This window comes from Camelus dromedarius, chromosome 23, assembly GCF_036321535.1.
Source record: "Camelus dromedarius isolate mCamDro1 chromosome 23, mCamDro1.pat, whole genome shotgun sequence".
NCBI lineage: Eukaryota > Metazoa > Chordata > Mammalia > Artiodactyla > Camelidae > Camelus > Camelus dromedarius.
Genome location: NC_087458.1, coordinates 20,982,805 through 21,000,151, shown reverse-complemented (window position 1 = coordinate 21,000,151; position 17,347 = coordinate 20,982,805). Strand labels below are relative to the sequence as shown.

The following is a 17,347-nucleotide window of genomic DNA, read 5'->3' as shown; positions in this document are numbered from 1 at the left end:
TCAGAAGAGAAAGAAATCGATCTGGGGAAGTTTGGGGGCAGAAGGCTAATAGTCACAGAAGACCTCCCAGAGGAATCTGGAAGGACAAGGAGTCCTCCTGTGGGTGGCCCGAGGGAGGAGGTGAGAGGACACTGCAGGCGGGGGAACAGCACACACCAGAGTGTGGCAGTGCGAGACAGCATGATGTCCGGAGAACTTAAGGAAATGTGGCAATAAGGGTGGTGGTGGGAGATGAGGCCAGGATGGCAGCAGGGACCACCACCTCACGAGTGATCTGTCCCCCTCGCTGAGGGATTGTGACCATCATACAAGTGATGAAAAGCCAAAGAGGGGCTGAGCAGGGGGTGCAGGATCCCACTCGGATTTTAGGAAGATGAATTGGAAGAAGGAAAAACTAGAGGCCAGTGTGAGGGCTCGGCCAAGTGCGGTGACAACAGGATGAAGAGGATGGCACCTGTGCCTCTCAGGACCTGTGTGGTGACAACAGGATGAAGAGGATGGCACCTGTGCCTCTCAGGACCCTTCCTCTGCTTCTCCTCCCTCCACCCTCTACACTCAGGCCACCAGAGCTGCCTGCTTGAACCCGCTTCACTTCAGTGCTCTGGGGCCCCAGGTACACGGGTCTCCCTGTCTCCTGAGCCATGCCGAGCTCTCTCCCACTTCCAGGCCTTCTCCCTGCTGCCCCTGCCACCTGCGCACAACTGGATCCTTGTCACCCCTCAACACTCAAAGTGACTTCCTCAGAGGCCACGCCAACTGTTTCCTTTACAGCACCAACAGCAGAGCTTGGTTTCTTTGTTTGTGCACCTGCTTATTATCTGCCTTCTCCCTGTGGAAAGTGAGTGGCTTGACCATACCTGCATCATTCATGACTGTGTCTGCAGGGCCTCGGGCAGGAACTGGCACATCCTAGGGGCTCATTAAATGCATTGGCAGAAGGAAAAGAGGGGAGCGAGCCTGGTGCGGGCAGAGGACAGAGGCTTGTGCCCCACCTGCCCAATGATGCGAGATCCTCAGAGAGAGGGTGAAGGGGCTGTACCCAAATCCTCATAGTACGTGCTTTAATTCTGAAATGGTTGCTTTGAAAAAGAATCATGACTGGAATGGAGTAGAAGTGTCCTTACTACAGGAAAACTAGAGGAAGGAGGGAAAATGCCTTTTAAAGAAGACCTAAAAAATTAAAGTCATGACTCCAGGACCATCCTGAATTCTAAAAAGCAAACAAATCATCACTAGCTGAGGAGTCGAGGGTGTTTCTGTGGCTGACCTGTGCAGTTGGGGTTAAACAATAAGGGTGCACACATTTATCGCCAGGCTTGCCTCTGAGATGCTCTCCATCTGGTGACCCATTTAGTTTTCACAGCAGCCTATTGTTATTATCAGCTCCATTTTACAAACAAGAAAAGTGAGCTCCAGAGAGCGAGATTAAGTAGCCGGTCCAGTGTGATAAGAGTTACTGAAGAACAGAGTCAGGATTCGAACCCAGGGTATCTGGTCCCAGAACCAGCACCCTGAAGCACTTAGGTAAACCCCTCTTGGGTCAAAGCTGTACTACAGGAGAGATGTTAACTGTATCGCATATTTGTGATCATCATTACCAACATTAGCCTTTCGTCACCTGTATGAGTCAGGATAGGCTACCTGCTATAGCAAACCATCCTTAAATCTCAGTGGCTTCCTCCAGCAAAGCCTTCTTTCTCATACGTTCCACTGTTCACTCTGCCAACAGTCATTTGGGAACATCGTCCATCTCTGCTGTCCTGGGGGCCTTGGAGTCCATCCTCCTGGGCCCGGTGCATCTGGCCAGCCAGTGAGCGAGCAGAGAGCAAGCAAGGAGGACCTTGGGGGAGATTTCAGGAGCCAGGCCCACGTACCCTTGGCCAGAGCTCAGTCACACAGCCCCAGAGACGTAAGGGGACTAAGAGGTGAAGACTAGCCTGTGCCCAGGATGAGGGCGTGGTGGGCATCTTGCCAAGTGCTGCCTCAATGCTTAGTTTTAAGGACTTTTGTAGGGGGGACAGACCTGGCAGGAGTGGGTGCTGGTTGTCGGAAGAGTCAGTTGGTTCTGGCCTCAACTCCACCAGCTGTCAACTCTGTGACCTCCAGCAAGTTACAGCCTCACCTGGTCCCAGATTCCTTATCAATAAAGTGAAAGAACCCAACCAGATGACCTGTCTCCAGATTCTTCCAATTCAGGATGTCTACGTATTAAAGCATCACTTTATTATTTTCAATAACCATGATGCCTTATTGATGACCTATTTGTGCTGTTGTTCAAAACTGCAGCCATAATTACAGCATTGATTCTGAGGGAAAGTACTACCTATTTCCCTCCAGCACTCAGTATCTTGTTCCGCGCCACACATGCATGCTTCGGGGCCGGGGAGAGGATCCAACCTGGCATTTAGACCAGTTACCTGAGGCAACAAATTAAATCGGGGGAAACCCAGATATCTATTCCATCATGCCTTCAGCCAGGTTTAAGTTATAAACAAAATACTCCACTAGCAGGTTATTTTCTGTGATCTGACAACTTTTGTACCAAACAGTACTTACATCTATTAGAGAGCATATGAGCCTGCCAGGTTAGCAAGGTGAGAACCATCACTCCAGGGCAGCAGAGTTAGTAACTGCTGACCAAGGTCCCACCCCACGCCCTGGCTGCCCGAGAGCATGGTCTCTGAAGTGTGTGCTATGACTGTATCCTCAGGGATTTTGCAAGGACTGCGTGGTGGTTCTGGGAGCTGGGGCAAGGTTTGGGCAGGCAGGGTGGAGAGACCTGGGGCTGAAGAGGATGTTTTAAACCCCCATGAGGGATGGTGGCAGTCAGCTAGAGCCTATGGGATGGGACTCCTGTTTTATGTCCGAGTCAGAGACCCGAGAGGAGACCAGGGCTAGAAGAGAGAGTAAACACGGCCCGGGAACCTCGCTGGTGACTTAGACAGCCATCCTGGCCAGAAGTCCGTCCTGTCATCACCCGAGATCTTTGGGTGCAGAGATGGAGCAGCACAGTGGTCACCACCACACAGGGTAGCAGCTCAAAGGGACCTTGGGGGAAAGGCCCAAGGGAGGACTCTGCTGCCTACTTACAATTATGAGATGCCACACACACACACACACACACACACACACACACACACACACACACACACACACACACGAGTCTGCAGCTGCAGCAGAGGAATCCTTTAAGGTTCTGAGAGAGACCTGACCCCCCCTGGCCTCACCGCACCCCCAACAAGATTTGGGGTGGTGCAGATTTGGGCCAGTTGGAGATCATTCTGGAGAGGGTCTCAGGGATTTTAATTAGGTACCATCATGAGCCTTATCATTAACGTTTCTAGAAGGCATTTACTCTCCGACAGACACTATTCTCCGGCTTTACCCGTATTATTTCATGTAATGAACAGAAGTAACAGGAGGCTGGTGCAAAGAAGGATGCCCTGCCCCCTTCCTGGGGAGCTCCAGAAGGAACGCCAGTCCGAGGGCCAGGCCTGGACAGAACTGTGGAGCGGCTCTCGGCTCTCAGGGACGGAGCAGATGTCCCTGTGGCAGGAGCCCTCCCTGTACACTCCCGGGGGCTCCAAAGCCTGCAGGGAGGCTGGCGCCTGCGTGGGGCTAGGCACTCTCCGCGGGCCTCACTTTATGAGCTTAACAGCCCTCCAGGCACTGTCAGATGTTCTTCAAGGGACCCTTCTCCATCCCGATTGCTAGAATTACAGCCACAGGCCCGCACACCAGCCATAAGCAGGGAGGCCACCTGTGAAGCCCTTTGCATTTGAATGGGGTGGGAGTCCACGGCTCTTTGGCCATGAGGATTGGCCTTAGAGGGAAGGGATGGGGAAGAAAAGCTCAAGGATAGAATTAGTCCACTGTTATCTGGGGATAACTCACTATTGCACAGACTATGTTTTGTAGTGTTTTACAGTTTACAAAATACATTAAGTGTATTGAACTCTTAATCTTCACAACATCATTACAAGGGAAGCTTAACTGCTTCATTTTGTAGCTGAAGTTTGGTAACTGGCCAAGGTCACGAGAGTTGACCCAGGGCTCAGACCCAGGTCTCCTGGCTCCAGGTTGTCTGTTCTCCATCAGTGCCTCGCCTGAGAGCAGATGGAAGCTTGTGGGAAGAAAGAATGAATGAATGCCTCCTCCTCAGTGAGACACCATGGAGGATATAGACGTGAATGCTGCTTGGTTTCAGGAAAACTGGAAGGAACTTCTCCTCTCTTCTCTCTCCTCTCACCCACCCCCACAACCAAATCAAGGTTGGCTAGCACCTACTGTTGGTTTTACAAGAATAGGTGAATTATTTTTCAAACAGTGTCAGTGATTCCTGAGAGCCAACAAAAGGATGGGGTCCCCCAGGGTGCATTTCTGAGGCTCAAAGTGCGGCTCCTTCTGCAAAAACGTTCCACAGAAGCTCTTTCAATTCATACCACCAAGGAGATATTTGATTGTTTCCTGGAAATGCTAATAATGCAAAGCTCGTAAATACTAATGAAGCACTATAGATTAGCGGAGCTCAGCAAGTAACCTGGGGGAGCCTAGAAGAGAATTCTTAGATTAAAAAATAGAAAGAATACCTTTTAATCAAATTTTCCCCAGACTGGGTTCCCAAATGTTAATGAATACTTTCTTTGGCTGTATGGAGAGCAGACTCCAGTAAGTACCTTTAGGAACCCAGAAGTGAATTATTGACTTAGCTTTCTTTAGCTTGAAAAGAAATCTGTTTATTCAAAGGCTATTTTAGGTGCCACAGGATGGATGAGTTTGAGACAAAGGTTGGAGGTGCAGGAGGACCAGTGACATTGAAATAAAGACACAATTCAAATGCACGCTTCTGTTTCATCCAGCTAAGCAACCCAAGTTGGAATCTGCTTCTCATATTTGTCTGTTGACATGATCCCTCAATGATATTAAGTCTCCTGGAATGTACAAGGCTCCGTGACATCCGAAACCTTTATTCCTGAATCCTAAGTACCTAACACAGCATGTGGCACATAGTAGGTGCTCAATAAATGTTTGCTAAATGGATGAAAGGCTCACTTAAGACATTTTCCAAAGCTTTTCAGACTGTTATCTTTCCCTTGAAGGCGGCAGCTCTGATCTCAACATTCTCCTTTTGCAAAGTCCTCCAAAGAAACACACACCCTACGAAGGCCACTCTCCCCTAGCCACACCCTACCGTCCTCCCCTCTCCCCGCCCCCGAGCTCCAGGCTCACCAGAAGGGCCCCTGCTCTCCTGCCCATGTTCTAGAAGCTTCTCTGCCTGGAATCTGTGAATGTCCTTCCCACACACCTTTCTCTGTCACAATCCCACGCATCTCCCAAGGTGCTCTACGTCCATGAAGGCTGCCCTAAGAGCCTCCGAGGGCCTGACGCCCTTCCTCTCTTGTGGCTGAACCCAAGTGTGGGCCCCTGACTCACATCCGCTCCCCGCAGACCAGCGCGAGCCCTGCACAGGACAGGTGTCAGGCAGTGTGGTTTCTTGCTGTCTAACGTCAAGCACAGAAAAGCAGTGCCAGGAGCACGTGGTCCCCTGAGAGTTTACGAGGAGGGTCCGGTTAGAGGAAAGCACCCAAAGCCTTCCGACAACACAGCAGGGTAAGCCCCCCCTGGATGGGCCAAAAATACAGGGCCGTAGGAGGCTGAGGTCAAGGAAAGGTTGTGGCGGAGGGAGGAGGAGAGCCCGGAGGAGAGCCAGCTGTGTGAGCAGGAGCAGGCAGGGCCACGGCCCCGGGGGGGCCAGGGGGGGCGAGGGGGGGTCTCCTCTGTGAAGAGCCCGTGGGCTTGATGGCGTGTGGACAGACCCTTGCCGCGCGGTGCTCCCAGACCCTCGGGGCTCAGGCAAAGCCTCCAACGAGGAGACAAAACTCAGGATACTCTTCTTGGCTGCATGCTGAGCTTAAGTTCAGGCACCATATGCTTCCTGTAAAGCCCCACTGGGGCAGGACTGGGTTCTTACTGTATGTATCTTCCTGCGTTTGTGAGGAATCTAACAATGGGAAATAAACCTCTTTGTAGTCTTTTTCTACCGCAGACTGGGACCAACATTTAAGTCAATTAGGGAAATAGCGAAGGATCATCAGGTTCTATAGATCCTGGGCTACTTGCCAAAAAGGGGTTAATTCCACAGGAAGGAACAGGACCAAGCCCTGTGAACGGCTCACCCCTTGGGGATCTGGAGCCAAACCTCCCAGAATCCTCGAGGCCAGCTCCGCCCCTCACTCACCGTGTGACCTGTGCCTCCGTCTCTTCAGCTGTAGGGCGGGGGAATAACTGTACCTACTTCATAAGGCTATAACGAGGACTGGGTCAGTCGTGCAAAGTGCCTAGAACAGTGCCTGGCCCACCTTACAGCAAGGTATCAGGCTCCACAGGCCAAATGGCACAGTAGCTGGTGCCAATTTGTACAACTGCACAAACTGTATAAATAATGTCATGAGGAGACGGGTCCATATGCCTGGGGACCAGGACGGAGATGAGGTGGGGCTTGGATGGGCACATGGGCACTGGGTACGTGAGACACTTATCAAGTATGTTATCCAAGGAATTAGACCTCCAAGACAACCGCTAGGACACCACGTGTCACACACTACCCAGGTGTAACACACCACCCACATGTAACACACCACCCAGGTGTAACACACCACCGAGGTGTAACACACACATCTGCACTCCTGTGCAGGACAACAGAATGAAGCCTGGAATTCAGAATGATTCTGGACCCAAGTCCCCCAGTGCTTCCCTCCATTAACCATGCACCATCCTGTTCCTCACTTAGAAGATCTAATTCGCATGAAGGTGATTTAGAAAAGTATTGAGTAAAATACAAACATGAAGTGATGCCATCATCCTTCATTCTTCTGCTTGCCTGGCAGCACTGTTCAGAGGTCTGGGTGTTCATCACAGCTCTGCACGTCCTCAGACACGTCACCTCGCCACTCTGGGCCTCTGAGTCTGCCTATTTAAATGAAAGAGTTGGTCTGGATGATTTCTAAGGTCTCCAGCCTAAAAAATCAATGACTCTTTGATCTTTGCATCCTCGGCAATGTCTTATGCCAAGAGGTCTCTTAATTTCTTTGAATCATGCTTGTCCTCCAAGTCTTGTTGAGACATGAGAACCTGTGGCTTCAAGAACTGAAGGCGCCTCTATGACCTTATCCTTGAGAGCTGAGGCCTGAGATACACGTGGAGAGTGGAGAAGATGCCAAAGGAAGAGGGGCCTCTCTGGACAAGCAACCAGAACAGCCCCAGGACAGGAGTAGGGAGGCATCCAGGGGTCCCATCCCAGTTTCCAAACACCATCACTGGTCAGCCTGCAAAATTCCTTCCATTGCAAAGAAGGCAGCAGGCAGGGAAGGAGACTTGGGAATATTTGGCTGGGGCACAGAAAGCAGGGACAAGGGTAATGAGGGAGAGGAAGGCAGAAACAGAGAGAACTGGTTTCCCACCCAAAGCTCGATGAGTCCTTGCCAGGCACAGGAGTGGGATGGAAGGAGGGAGGAGACATGGAGCAGGGAAGAGGACATGAAGGGACAGGAAGGAAGGCAGGAGTGAGGCAGGATGAGGACAGATGACCTCTTAGCTGGGGAGGTCTGACTCCCCTGTGACAGCCAGCAAGACTTGGAGATTCTATCCTGTGCTTAAGCTTTAATTAGTGTTGCAGGTGGCAAGTTGTGTTCACAGCAGGTCAGATACAGAGCTGACCTACGGGGAGTATGTATTCAACACCTATCAGGTGAGCTGCAGTGGAGAAAAGCTGAGAACTACTCCTGTAGAGGATCCAGGGAGCCAATCCCCAGGCAGAACACTGAATACACACATTAATTTATTTATCCAGCAACTGCTGAGCACTCACTATGTGCCAAGTCCGACATACTATTAATTTTTATATCCTGAGCCCCGCATAGTGTGTACATAGAATTAGTTAATACTTAATTGACTAAATGCATGCATTTATCTTGTTCATTGAGTCCCAATCCAATTTCAGTGAACTCTGGAAATCCTTGATTTCCTCCCCTTTCCTAAGCCTAAAAATCTACGATGTTATTAAAAATTACAGACCATTCCCACTGCATCTCTCTTAAATTATCCGTTTTTCTCTCCTTAGGTGCTATCCGTGGCATGCTCAAGCCCAAAGCTGGAAGAGGAAGAAGTTGCACGTGGGCAAGTCTATGTCCTCTTGCGCCCAGGACTTGCTGCTGAGCTGAGAGGTCTCTCCGGCCCAGCCCAGCCAAGCACCATGGAGAAAATCAGCGCCTTCTTCAGCGCCATCTGGGACACCATCTCAACCAAACACCAGGAGCACCTCTTCAACAGCATCTGTCTGGGCATCCTGCTGGGGCTGCCCCTGCTGGTGATCATCGCATTCCTCTTCATCTGTTGCCACTGCTGCTGGAGCCGTTCGGGCAAAAGCGGCCAACAGCCAGAGCAGAACAAGGGGAAGAAGAAGAAGAAAAAGAAGAAGGCTGAAGAAGACCTCTGGATCTCCGCCCAGCCCAAGCTTCTCCAGATGGAAAAGAGGCCCTCACTGCCTGTCTAGTTAGGCAGGAGGCAGAGGTGTCCTCCCTTGGGGGCTCAGCTGCCTTCCAACCACACACAGGGTAGGGGGCAGAAATCCCTGAAGTGATGCCCTCACATCCACAGAGGAACTACTCAACCAGGGAGCAAACCTCGGATTGAGCATCCTCGTGGAGGGCACTCCCGGGGAGCCTGGGGACAAGTCTTGGGTGGTGTCTCAGCCCCTCCGTGTCCAATCGCAATGCTCTTGACTACAGACTCAGGCATGCCTTCCACCTATCTCTGGCATGTTCCATATGCAAAGCACAAGGAACATCTATCCATATATCTTGACATATCTCCCAAATGCACACATGCACACCATGCACACACCACAAATAAACACACACACACACACACATATATTCAGGCAACATGTCCCTGGGCAAGTATATTCTGTTTATCAAACGTCACTGAACGTCTACTTTATGGAAGGCTCTAAATGAGGCAGAACATTATCTGCTCTTGCAAAAACATCTCATAGGGAGGCCTGGCCGATCCAGGCATACATACACAATTACAGGACCAGGCAAGAAGCCTACTTGCTGTCAGTTCCATTCAGCACTCAGGTTAGAGATGGATGCTTTCCTGTTCCTTTCCCTACATAATCTTTTACTGGAAATCATATTTGGACATTCCAGCCACCTGGTACAGTCCCCATTCCTGTATACACACACACCAAGTTCCTGTGCGTCTGACCTCTCCCCTGGGAGGAAAAGTTTAAAGTGTGATGGATCAAAAGTCATCAAAAGCTATGGTCCTGAAACTCATGACAGGGTCCTGATTACCAGTGATGGGTGTTTAATGTAAACACCCATCATTGCAAAGACCTCTCTTTGCAATGCTAACCCCAGAACCACTCAGCAAAGCTCCCTTCTCCAAGCAAGAACAAACAGCTCCTGGCAGTGACTGCTAGAAGGCTACAGAAACCAGGGGTACTCCATCCACTTCCGTGGACTTCACTGTGCACCTGTGCAATGTACGTTTCACAGATAGAAAGGAGGTGCTACCCCTGAGCCGGGGATCTCCTGTGAGACCACAGGGAAAGAATTAAGACAATCCCTCCCTGGTACAGTCTCACAGAAAGCACACTGGAAACAGTTTCAGAAGGTTGTCGTGGATGCACCGTATGTTGCGGATGGGATGCAGAAGTTACAGAGTTTAAATAAAAGTAGGATGAAGCTATACAGAGATTTATTAATATTTATCTTGAAGCTCAGGCAAGTGCCTTGCACACAGTCGGTACTCTCAGCTGTCTGTGGACGCTGGTGGATACACGATGATGTTAAGGGTAAACCTGTAATACCTCACCAGTTCCCCCAGGTGACCTTCTCTCCTACGTGAGCCCACTAACTGCTGCAACGGATGGAAGCTGGGTATTGAGTTCCGCAGGAGGAGGGCACCTGCGGACTGAGGTCGGGCTGACAAGTGTGCTCTGAGGTCCAGGACATGCAAACTAGGTCCACGGTGAGTTAAGGAGAATGTCTCCCCACTGGACTGCGGTTGGGAGGTCAAATTAATCCACTCATAGGATGAACTGGTTGGTATTTTGATTGTCTCGTGGCCATATCACAAAGATGGACAATTCCCAACGTGGGAGCCAGTTGCGCTGTAAAAGTTTATTTGCAAATCTGCTGGGTAGCTCTCTTGAAATATTTTCCCATGGAAGCTCTTCTAAATGGTGGTGAAATTGCAATTTAATTAATAATGTAGCAAAACTATGATATTTATAGAAGCAAAAACTAAATTCTGTAAGACGGTGTTTATGGAAAAACGTACTCTGCTCACTTGGGCTGGCTGGTGCTCACCTGCCCTCCAGGTAGGGTCCAGGTGTGGTCCTGTGGAGGGGGGGTGTCCGGGGGCAACTCCTGCACCAAGGTCTTCTGACTGGTGACCCTGTGAATCGTAATTCAGTCCTGCTTATATTTTAAAACCAGTCTCGTTCATCCTCTCACCCTAAGTGGCCCTAAGTACCCTGGACACTCAGACCCCTCACTCATAAACCTCTGACAGAGAGAGAAGCACCCTGCGGTGCTCTGTCCCCTTGCCACGAGGAGAGCTGTCATGGAGCATCGGGCTTTCCCCTGCACATACCAGGATGACTCATCTCCCCTCACAACACACACATGCCTCCCCACGTCTCCCACCGCCCACCAGGGTGAGCTGCCCTTTCTGTCTCCAAGTCTCAGCCCCCCTGAAACGGATGACTTGAGGGAGATGTGGGGGCTGACGGCCGAGACTGGTGTCAGATGTGATCTCCAAGAGCGGATCTCCAGGATCGGGGACCGCACAAGTACCATGGTTGCCATGGCAACTGGCTGCTGGTTTGAATTAAGACAGCAGTCAGTCATCATTGCCCTGACAAGGCCTCCGTCTCCAGGTGCAGTGCTGCCTCCTCACTGAACGGACTTGCTGTACCTCTGGGCATGAAACACCCAGAAACATACTTCTCGGTTGCTTCCACAGCCATGTTTGGAGACCCAAACCCTGGAGGAGGCTTATCTTTTCCCCACCCAACCTCCCCTGACAACCTTCACTGGAGTACCCAGAACAGTGCCCGAAGCATGACAGGCCCTCAAATTGCTGTTGAATAAGTGGGTGCATGAAAGGAGCTCAAAGTGATTACTGGGGTCCACTCCAATAAAAGCATCCCCGCTTCGTTCTCATCTGTCCCTCCTCTGTTCCTTTCTCTTATCCCTCCTCTCTGGGCACCACCTGGCTCCATCCCTTTACTCCTCTACACATTACTCCTCCTTCCCAGCCTCTGTCCCAGAACTGCCTCAGGACTGCAGCCTGCTTGGCCCACAGAGGGCCAAAAAGACGGTAAGGAAGAGGCTTCCCAAACCATCACAGGCTTGAGGAGGAGCCCCCAGGCCCGGCACTGCTGAATGGCTTCAGCGAGACTCAGACACCACCAAGAGGCCTTTCTCCTGATGCTCAAAGGATTTGCTGCGGGTTTCTGGGAGGGGAAGATGTAGAGGAAGGGCAGTCACCTTATCACGGAGAACATAAATGGTCCAAGGTGTACAGTATTTGTCAGTATTTTTGTCTTCTAAAAAATTTAAACTCACCAAAAGAAAAAGTTATTTAAATAAAATACTTGGAAAATAAAAAGCCATGTCTGGCCTCTTTACTTCTAGAATCAGACAGTTATTTTCTCGACGTTAGATATTACCCTCTCCCAGACATCACTCAGAATTGATGGTTGCAGCGACTTCCTCAGGGGACACCAGAGGTCCAGCCACCCCCGGGCACTGCCCTCCCCCAGCAGAGTCAGAGGTCAGAGGACCAGGAATGAACGCACGTCGCTGCCTGCAGAGCAGGCACCTCGGAGACTAGGCACCTCAGAGATGCCAGTTGCGGCAAAACACACTGATGTTCCCTGGCAGCACTTAGAGAACATCCCCTTCAGTGAGGTCAATCAATCTCTTCTTAAAGGAAAAAAGGGGAAAACAGCTCCCCCCTCCCTAAAATTATAAACATAGCTTCTTCTTAAAGCTGGTACTGGGAAGGGTAGAGATCAAAAACCTCTAAAGTAGCTGTAAGGGAGACAGGTAGGTAGGTCGGTAGGTAGGCAGAGAAACAGACAGATGATGGGAGACAGACTATATAAAAAGACAGAGAGGCAGACAGACACACACTTGTATGGACGTATAAGCGTACATCTCTCCTTCAAGTCGGCGTGGCTTTGCATCAGTAAGAAATGTAATGATTCAGGTGCTCCTGATTCCTCCCTTGATGACGCTAAGCTGTCATTAAAAAGGAAACCAACCTAGAGCAGCACTGTCCAACAGAACTAGAGTGCTGGAAATGTTCACGGCCTGTCCAATACGGTACCACTAGACATGCAGAGCTATCTGAACTAATTAGGATGAAGTAAAGCGGAAGGTCCAGTAGCTGAGTTCCACCAGCCATATTTCAACTGCTCAGCAGCCTCACGCGGCTGGTGGCTACCATCGTGGAGAGCAAGGGTCTAGAAGCTTGTGGGGGGAGCCATCAAACGCGCCGGCCAAACACCATGTTTGCTGCACTTCAAGGGCGTGGGCAGGCCTGGGCCTCATCGCCCCAAAGGCAGGCTGGTACTTTGTAGTTGCAGCCCATTCCTGGGCTCCCTTCCCCATCATCACACGTTCCATGACAAACTGAGAATGGAGACCCTTCACTCAGCTCTCTGCTCTTCCCTCTTGGGCTTCCAAAACTCTCCACAGCAGGGGAGGGAATGCTGCCCAGGCACCACCTGGGGAAGGAGCAGCTGCCACACACCTGAGGGGATGCCGGAGCTCAGCGCCATCAGCCCCGCCTGCCCAGGCTCAGCCCCGACCTTGGGGATGTGAACGTAAATGTGGACACTGCTCTGAGCGTTCTCAGCTCACCAGAACACGCTGCACCGCGCCCTAGCCCTTTGACGTTAGTAGTATTCCCAAATTCAAAGTCACAGGATTGCAAGACTGCAGAGAAGAGTCCCTTTAACACAGCTTGCAGCCTCTGTCATAGGTTCACAGGGTTGCTCTCAAATACCTGTGATACTTCGCTCAGGGATGGCCGTGTGTGTGTGTTTAACTCCTTCTTGAGGCTGTTTATTCCATGAACTTTTTGACCCCACTACGTGCCAAGCACAGCAGGTGGTAGCCATACAAAGCTGTCTGGAGGGGCTCACAGCCTGGTTTCGGGGACAGACCAGCAAGGAGACCATTAGAGTACGGTGCGGTCACTGCTTCCTAAGAGGGATGCTCCACAGCTGGCATCAGCAAAGGCTGTGGGGGGATCACGCGAAGAGATGCGGAGGAGGAAACTGGAAAAGGACGACACCACAGCACTGCCCACCACCCGCAAGTGCAGCCTGGGTGGCGATGCGGGGGACAGCCTGGTGAGGACCGCCGTGCGGGCGGTGGGCTAGGACTAGGGTGTCCTGGTGCTAAGGCTAACTCCCACTGCCACTGGTCGTGTAAACCAGGCCCCTGACTTAATCTCTGTGGAGAATGAATGACAGTATCTGACAGGGACGAGAGGATTTAACGAGATAATGCATACAAAGCATTGAGCACAGGGCCTGGTTTATTGTAAGTGCTCAGTAAAATGTTCATTATTACTAAGGGCAGGAGGAAGATCATGAGAGAGTCGTGTCCTGGAAGTCAAAGGAAAAGAAACTCAAGAAGAAAGTCAGAGTCCACGGAGTCAAATGATGCAGACAGGTCAAATGAGATGGGGACTGAAAAAAGGATACATCTTCTATTCTTGTTTTTGTGCTGTGTTCCCTAATCTCACCATACGCTGCACTGTTTACAGTATTATTAATACTCCCTGAATTAAGGGCTCCCAGTTTGCAGTATGTGACAGGAGAACTTCTTAAGTACCTAACCTGTCTGGCCTCAAACCCCTCTGCCCACAACCAAGCCGCCTGGGATGACAGCGCCCCCTGGTGGTCAGATTAAGAAACAGCGTTTGAGTCAACGTCTTTTGCACTTACAACAGCGTTTCCCTTAGAACATCAATTCAGCTAAGTCACTGGTCCTCAGACTAAACAGGCTAAAGACTCACTGGGTTTTATGTGACAGTCACAAATCTGTCAGGGTCAATGATGCCATGCTCATTTGCTGGAGAAGGCATTTTTATAACCTTAAGTCTTAATTGTTGTTACAAACATATTTCTGGAGACATATTCCAGACTTCACATCACTGCCTACAAGAAAGTGTCCCTAATCTCGCAAGTCTTTCCCATCACAAGATCAGACCATGTGACAGCTGTGTTCCTGTATTCCCAGCACTCCACCCTCATTCTCACCTGCACTGGAATTAGCCTTTATGAAGCCAGAATTGTAACTCTCTTATTCACCACTGTATCTCCAATACCTAGCACGGAGCCTGGAGCATCCTATATGCTTAATAAATGCACTGATGATGGGGAAAAAAAGAGAAAAAGAATCACTGGGTGTTTCTTACATGTGTAGATCCCTAGTCTCTCTCTGCCCTTCTGCCAGACTGTATATATTCTGGATGGCGCCAGACAACCTGCTCCTCTTACAAGCACTCTAGGCAAATGACACTGGTTTCTGAACTAGAGACTCAGAAACCAAGAGCACTGTATGAGCAAATAAGTTTGCAAAGCACTGCATACTGTGACTCCCATTCCTCCATGGGATCCACAAGGCAGGCATCACATTAAAGGTTCTAACAGGTGCTAGAATAAAGAAACTAGTGTGACTCCACTTCACTCAGAGTTTTCCCAAGTTTAATGGACCATGAAACCTCTTCTTTTAGCACATCTGGAGGGGCAAGGGTTCCAAGGAACACCACTTGGGAAACGCTGCTGTGACGGGTTCCTATAACCACGCCCTGCTTCCTCTGTTCTTGCCTTTCACTGCTTACACTCCAATCCACATCATCCCCAAGGAAACTTTCTGAAACGTGGACAGGTACTTCTTTGACTTTATCAACCTTTCTTTCTCACTCTGCCCTTTCTCTTCCTTCCATTTGTGAGCCATCATAATCCTACCAGTGGCTATTCATATCAGATACACCTCTGAGCTGGCTAGACATACTCCTCTCTCAAGGGGAAAAAAAAAATCCAAAAGTTCTGAGGAAAGTGATGGAAACTCGAGATGCAAGGCCTCTATCTCACCATTCTAGGGTGTTTCTAACACAGAAGGGCACCTTCATTATCTCATTTGATTCTTGCAGCCACTGATGCAGTGAGTACAGCAGGGATTGAGGTCATGCCCATCTCATAAAGGAAGGAAATGAGACCCAGAGAAGGTAAGCAACTCACCCAAACCTGGAATGGAAACCAAAGTCTTCACACTCCTGTCTACTGCCCCTCTGTACACCAGGCATCACCGTCCAGGACAGTCTGCTGACCTGTGCTCCTTAAAGACTGTCAACTTGCAGGAGCACCTCCTTTGGGTCAGAAACTTACTGAAACAATAAAGGGTTCTGCCCACAAGCCTTTAGATACCCAAATGTCTCCTTCAGATGTCCCACCGTGTAGTGTGAGCCCTAACAGTTTCATTGTTCCCTTTTTTATAATCCAAATGCCTGACTTAAGCTTTGATTGCAGAGGCATACATTCCAAAGAGGAATCTACTTCAAAGACCGCCTTCCGGGATAAACACATCGCCAGCCACACAACTAGACAGAGTCAGGCTGCCTCCCTCCACTGCAGCTCCTTTGTTATAGAGATCTTGGTTGATTTCAATAACTGACCATTTGGGCCACTTGGTTGTTTTTTTTTTTTTTCTTTTTTTCTTTTTTTCTTTTCTTCCTGTGCTTTAAATTCCCACTCCCATGTTTTTAATTCACCAATAAAGAGTGAGCCCTCGAAACCCTAGGCCCCCACCCTCGACCCCAATAAAATCAGAACCCCAGGCTCCGGCGCTCTCTCTCTCTCTCTCTCTCTCTCTCTCTCCGTGGCCCCAGGTGCACGGTGTAATTTCCAGGTCTTGTAAGTAATAAACCTTTATTTTTTCAAAGTTCCCTGATGGTTATTGCTGAAGGGTGTCTCATAATAAGAACCACCAGGGCCAGTCCAACCACAACATTGGTTATGGATAGGCCGAGACTGGCACAGAACACACAGCCAGCCTCATCTGCCTCCTTAATTAAACCTAATCTTCCTCACTGGCCAAAATGAAGAACTGTTTTCATTCCATTGTGTTTCCTTCTTTTATTTAAACTGAAATACTGCAATAACTTTGTTTTCTATTTCTGTCATCATAAGTGCACTGCAACTTACCTGTAGGATAGAATGAACAGGCTTTTATGGGCTAATCTGAGGACCTAACTTCTTCATACACCACTGGAATCGGAACTCGACCCACTTCCCGTTTGCCCTGTAGAAAGCACCAGCTAACGGAAGGGCTGTGGGAAGTGGATTCATTTGCACTTTAGGAACTGCCTAAAACCCCTCGGTGGGGTTGGTGGGAGCCCCTCACCTTTCATCAAGCAGACGCCCCGGACCCCTGGCCTGACCAACAGCCCAGTAGGCCAGGTGGGGGAAACAGAGTCGCCGTCGCACTAGGCAATCTCTTCAAGGTGCTTGCTTCCCAGGTACCTGCTTTGAGCAGCAACACTGCCTGCGCAACCACCAAGCCCTGGCTGGACGCTGAGTCGTGCCCCACGGCCTGACCCTCCAGCTCACTTTAACCAGGAAGGAGGAAAAGTGAGGACCCCCCAGCACGTCCCTTTGCGGAGGGAAGGAGAGCGGCGTTGGGGCTAGAGGTTCCCGGTGGGACCACACTGCCACCTGCTGGCCTGGCTGGGCACAGCGCGCTCCCGGCGCCGGGCCGCGGGTCCCAAACACACCGGCCCTCGCTCTTAACTGCCAGGAAGGCCTCTCAGACCATCCCCACCTCCCTGGTGAAGGGCGTAAGGGACCGACTTGGAAATTCTTCCAGAAGAAGACTTCCTCCAGTAAGTGACTACGTTTCACCGAGAGCATTTCATGATTTATACTTGTTTTTCCCCTGCCACGCTGTGCCCCCATTTGCCCTCCACCCGGTCCACCGCCACTCCCTTCACCCTGGACCACACCTGGTCCTTTCCCGTCACCGCATCCCTTTGACCACAATTCCTTAAGTCATTCTTAATCTTTCTCCCTGACTCCTTCAGCACCTTCTGGCTTTAATGATCCTTGAATCCCTGAGAATTCTAAGTGAAAAAGCGGAACCCTTGAAGTCACGTGACAGATGTCAACTCGGGACCCCACTCCCAGAGGAAGCGACTGTCAGGAACAGCAGCTCTAAACTCTGCCACCTCGCTTCCCAACCCTGTTGACTCTTCCTTC

The 17,347-nt window shown here is 50.3% G+C and overlaps 1 protein-coding gene across 1 annotated transcript in view; it reads left to right on the top strand.

Moving 5' to 3' along the window:
- Window positions 1–11,682, top strand: part of KIAA0040 (KIAA0040 ortholog) — a 32,292-nt gene extending 20,610 nt beyond the window's left edge. Inside the window, exon 2 of the mRNA XM_010992883.3 lies at window positions 8,120–11,682. Within this exon, the coding sequence (XP_010991185.1) occupies window positions 8,252–8,551 (300 nt within the window). The 5' untranslated portion in view covers window positions 8,120–8,251 and the 3' untranslated portion in view covers window positions 8,552–11,682. The remainder of the gene's footprint in view (window positions 1–8,119) is intronic.
- The last annotated feature ends 5,665 nt before the right edge of the window (window positions 11,683–17,347 follow it).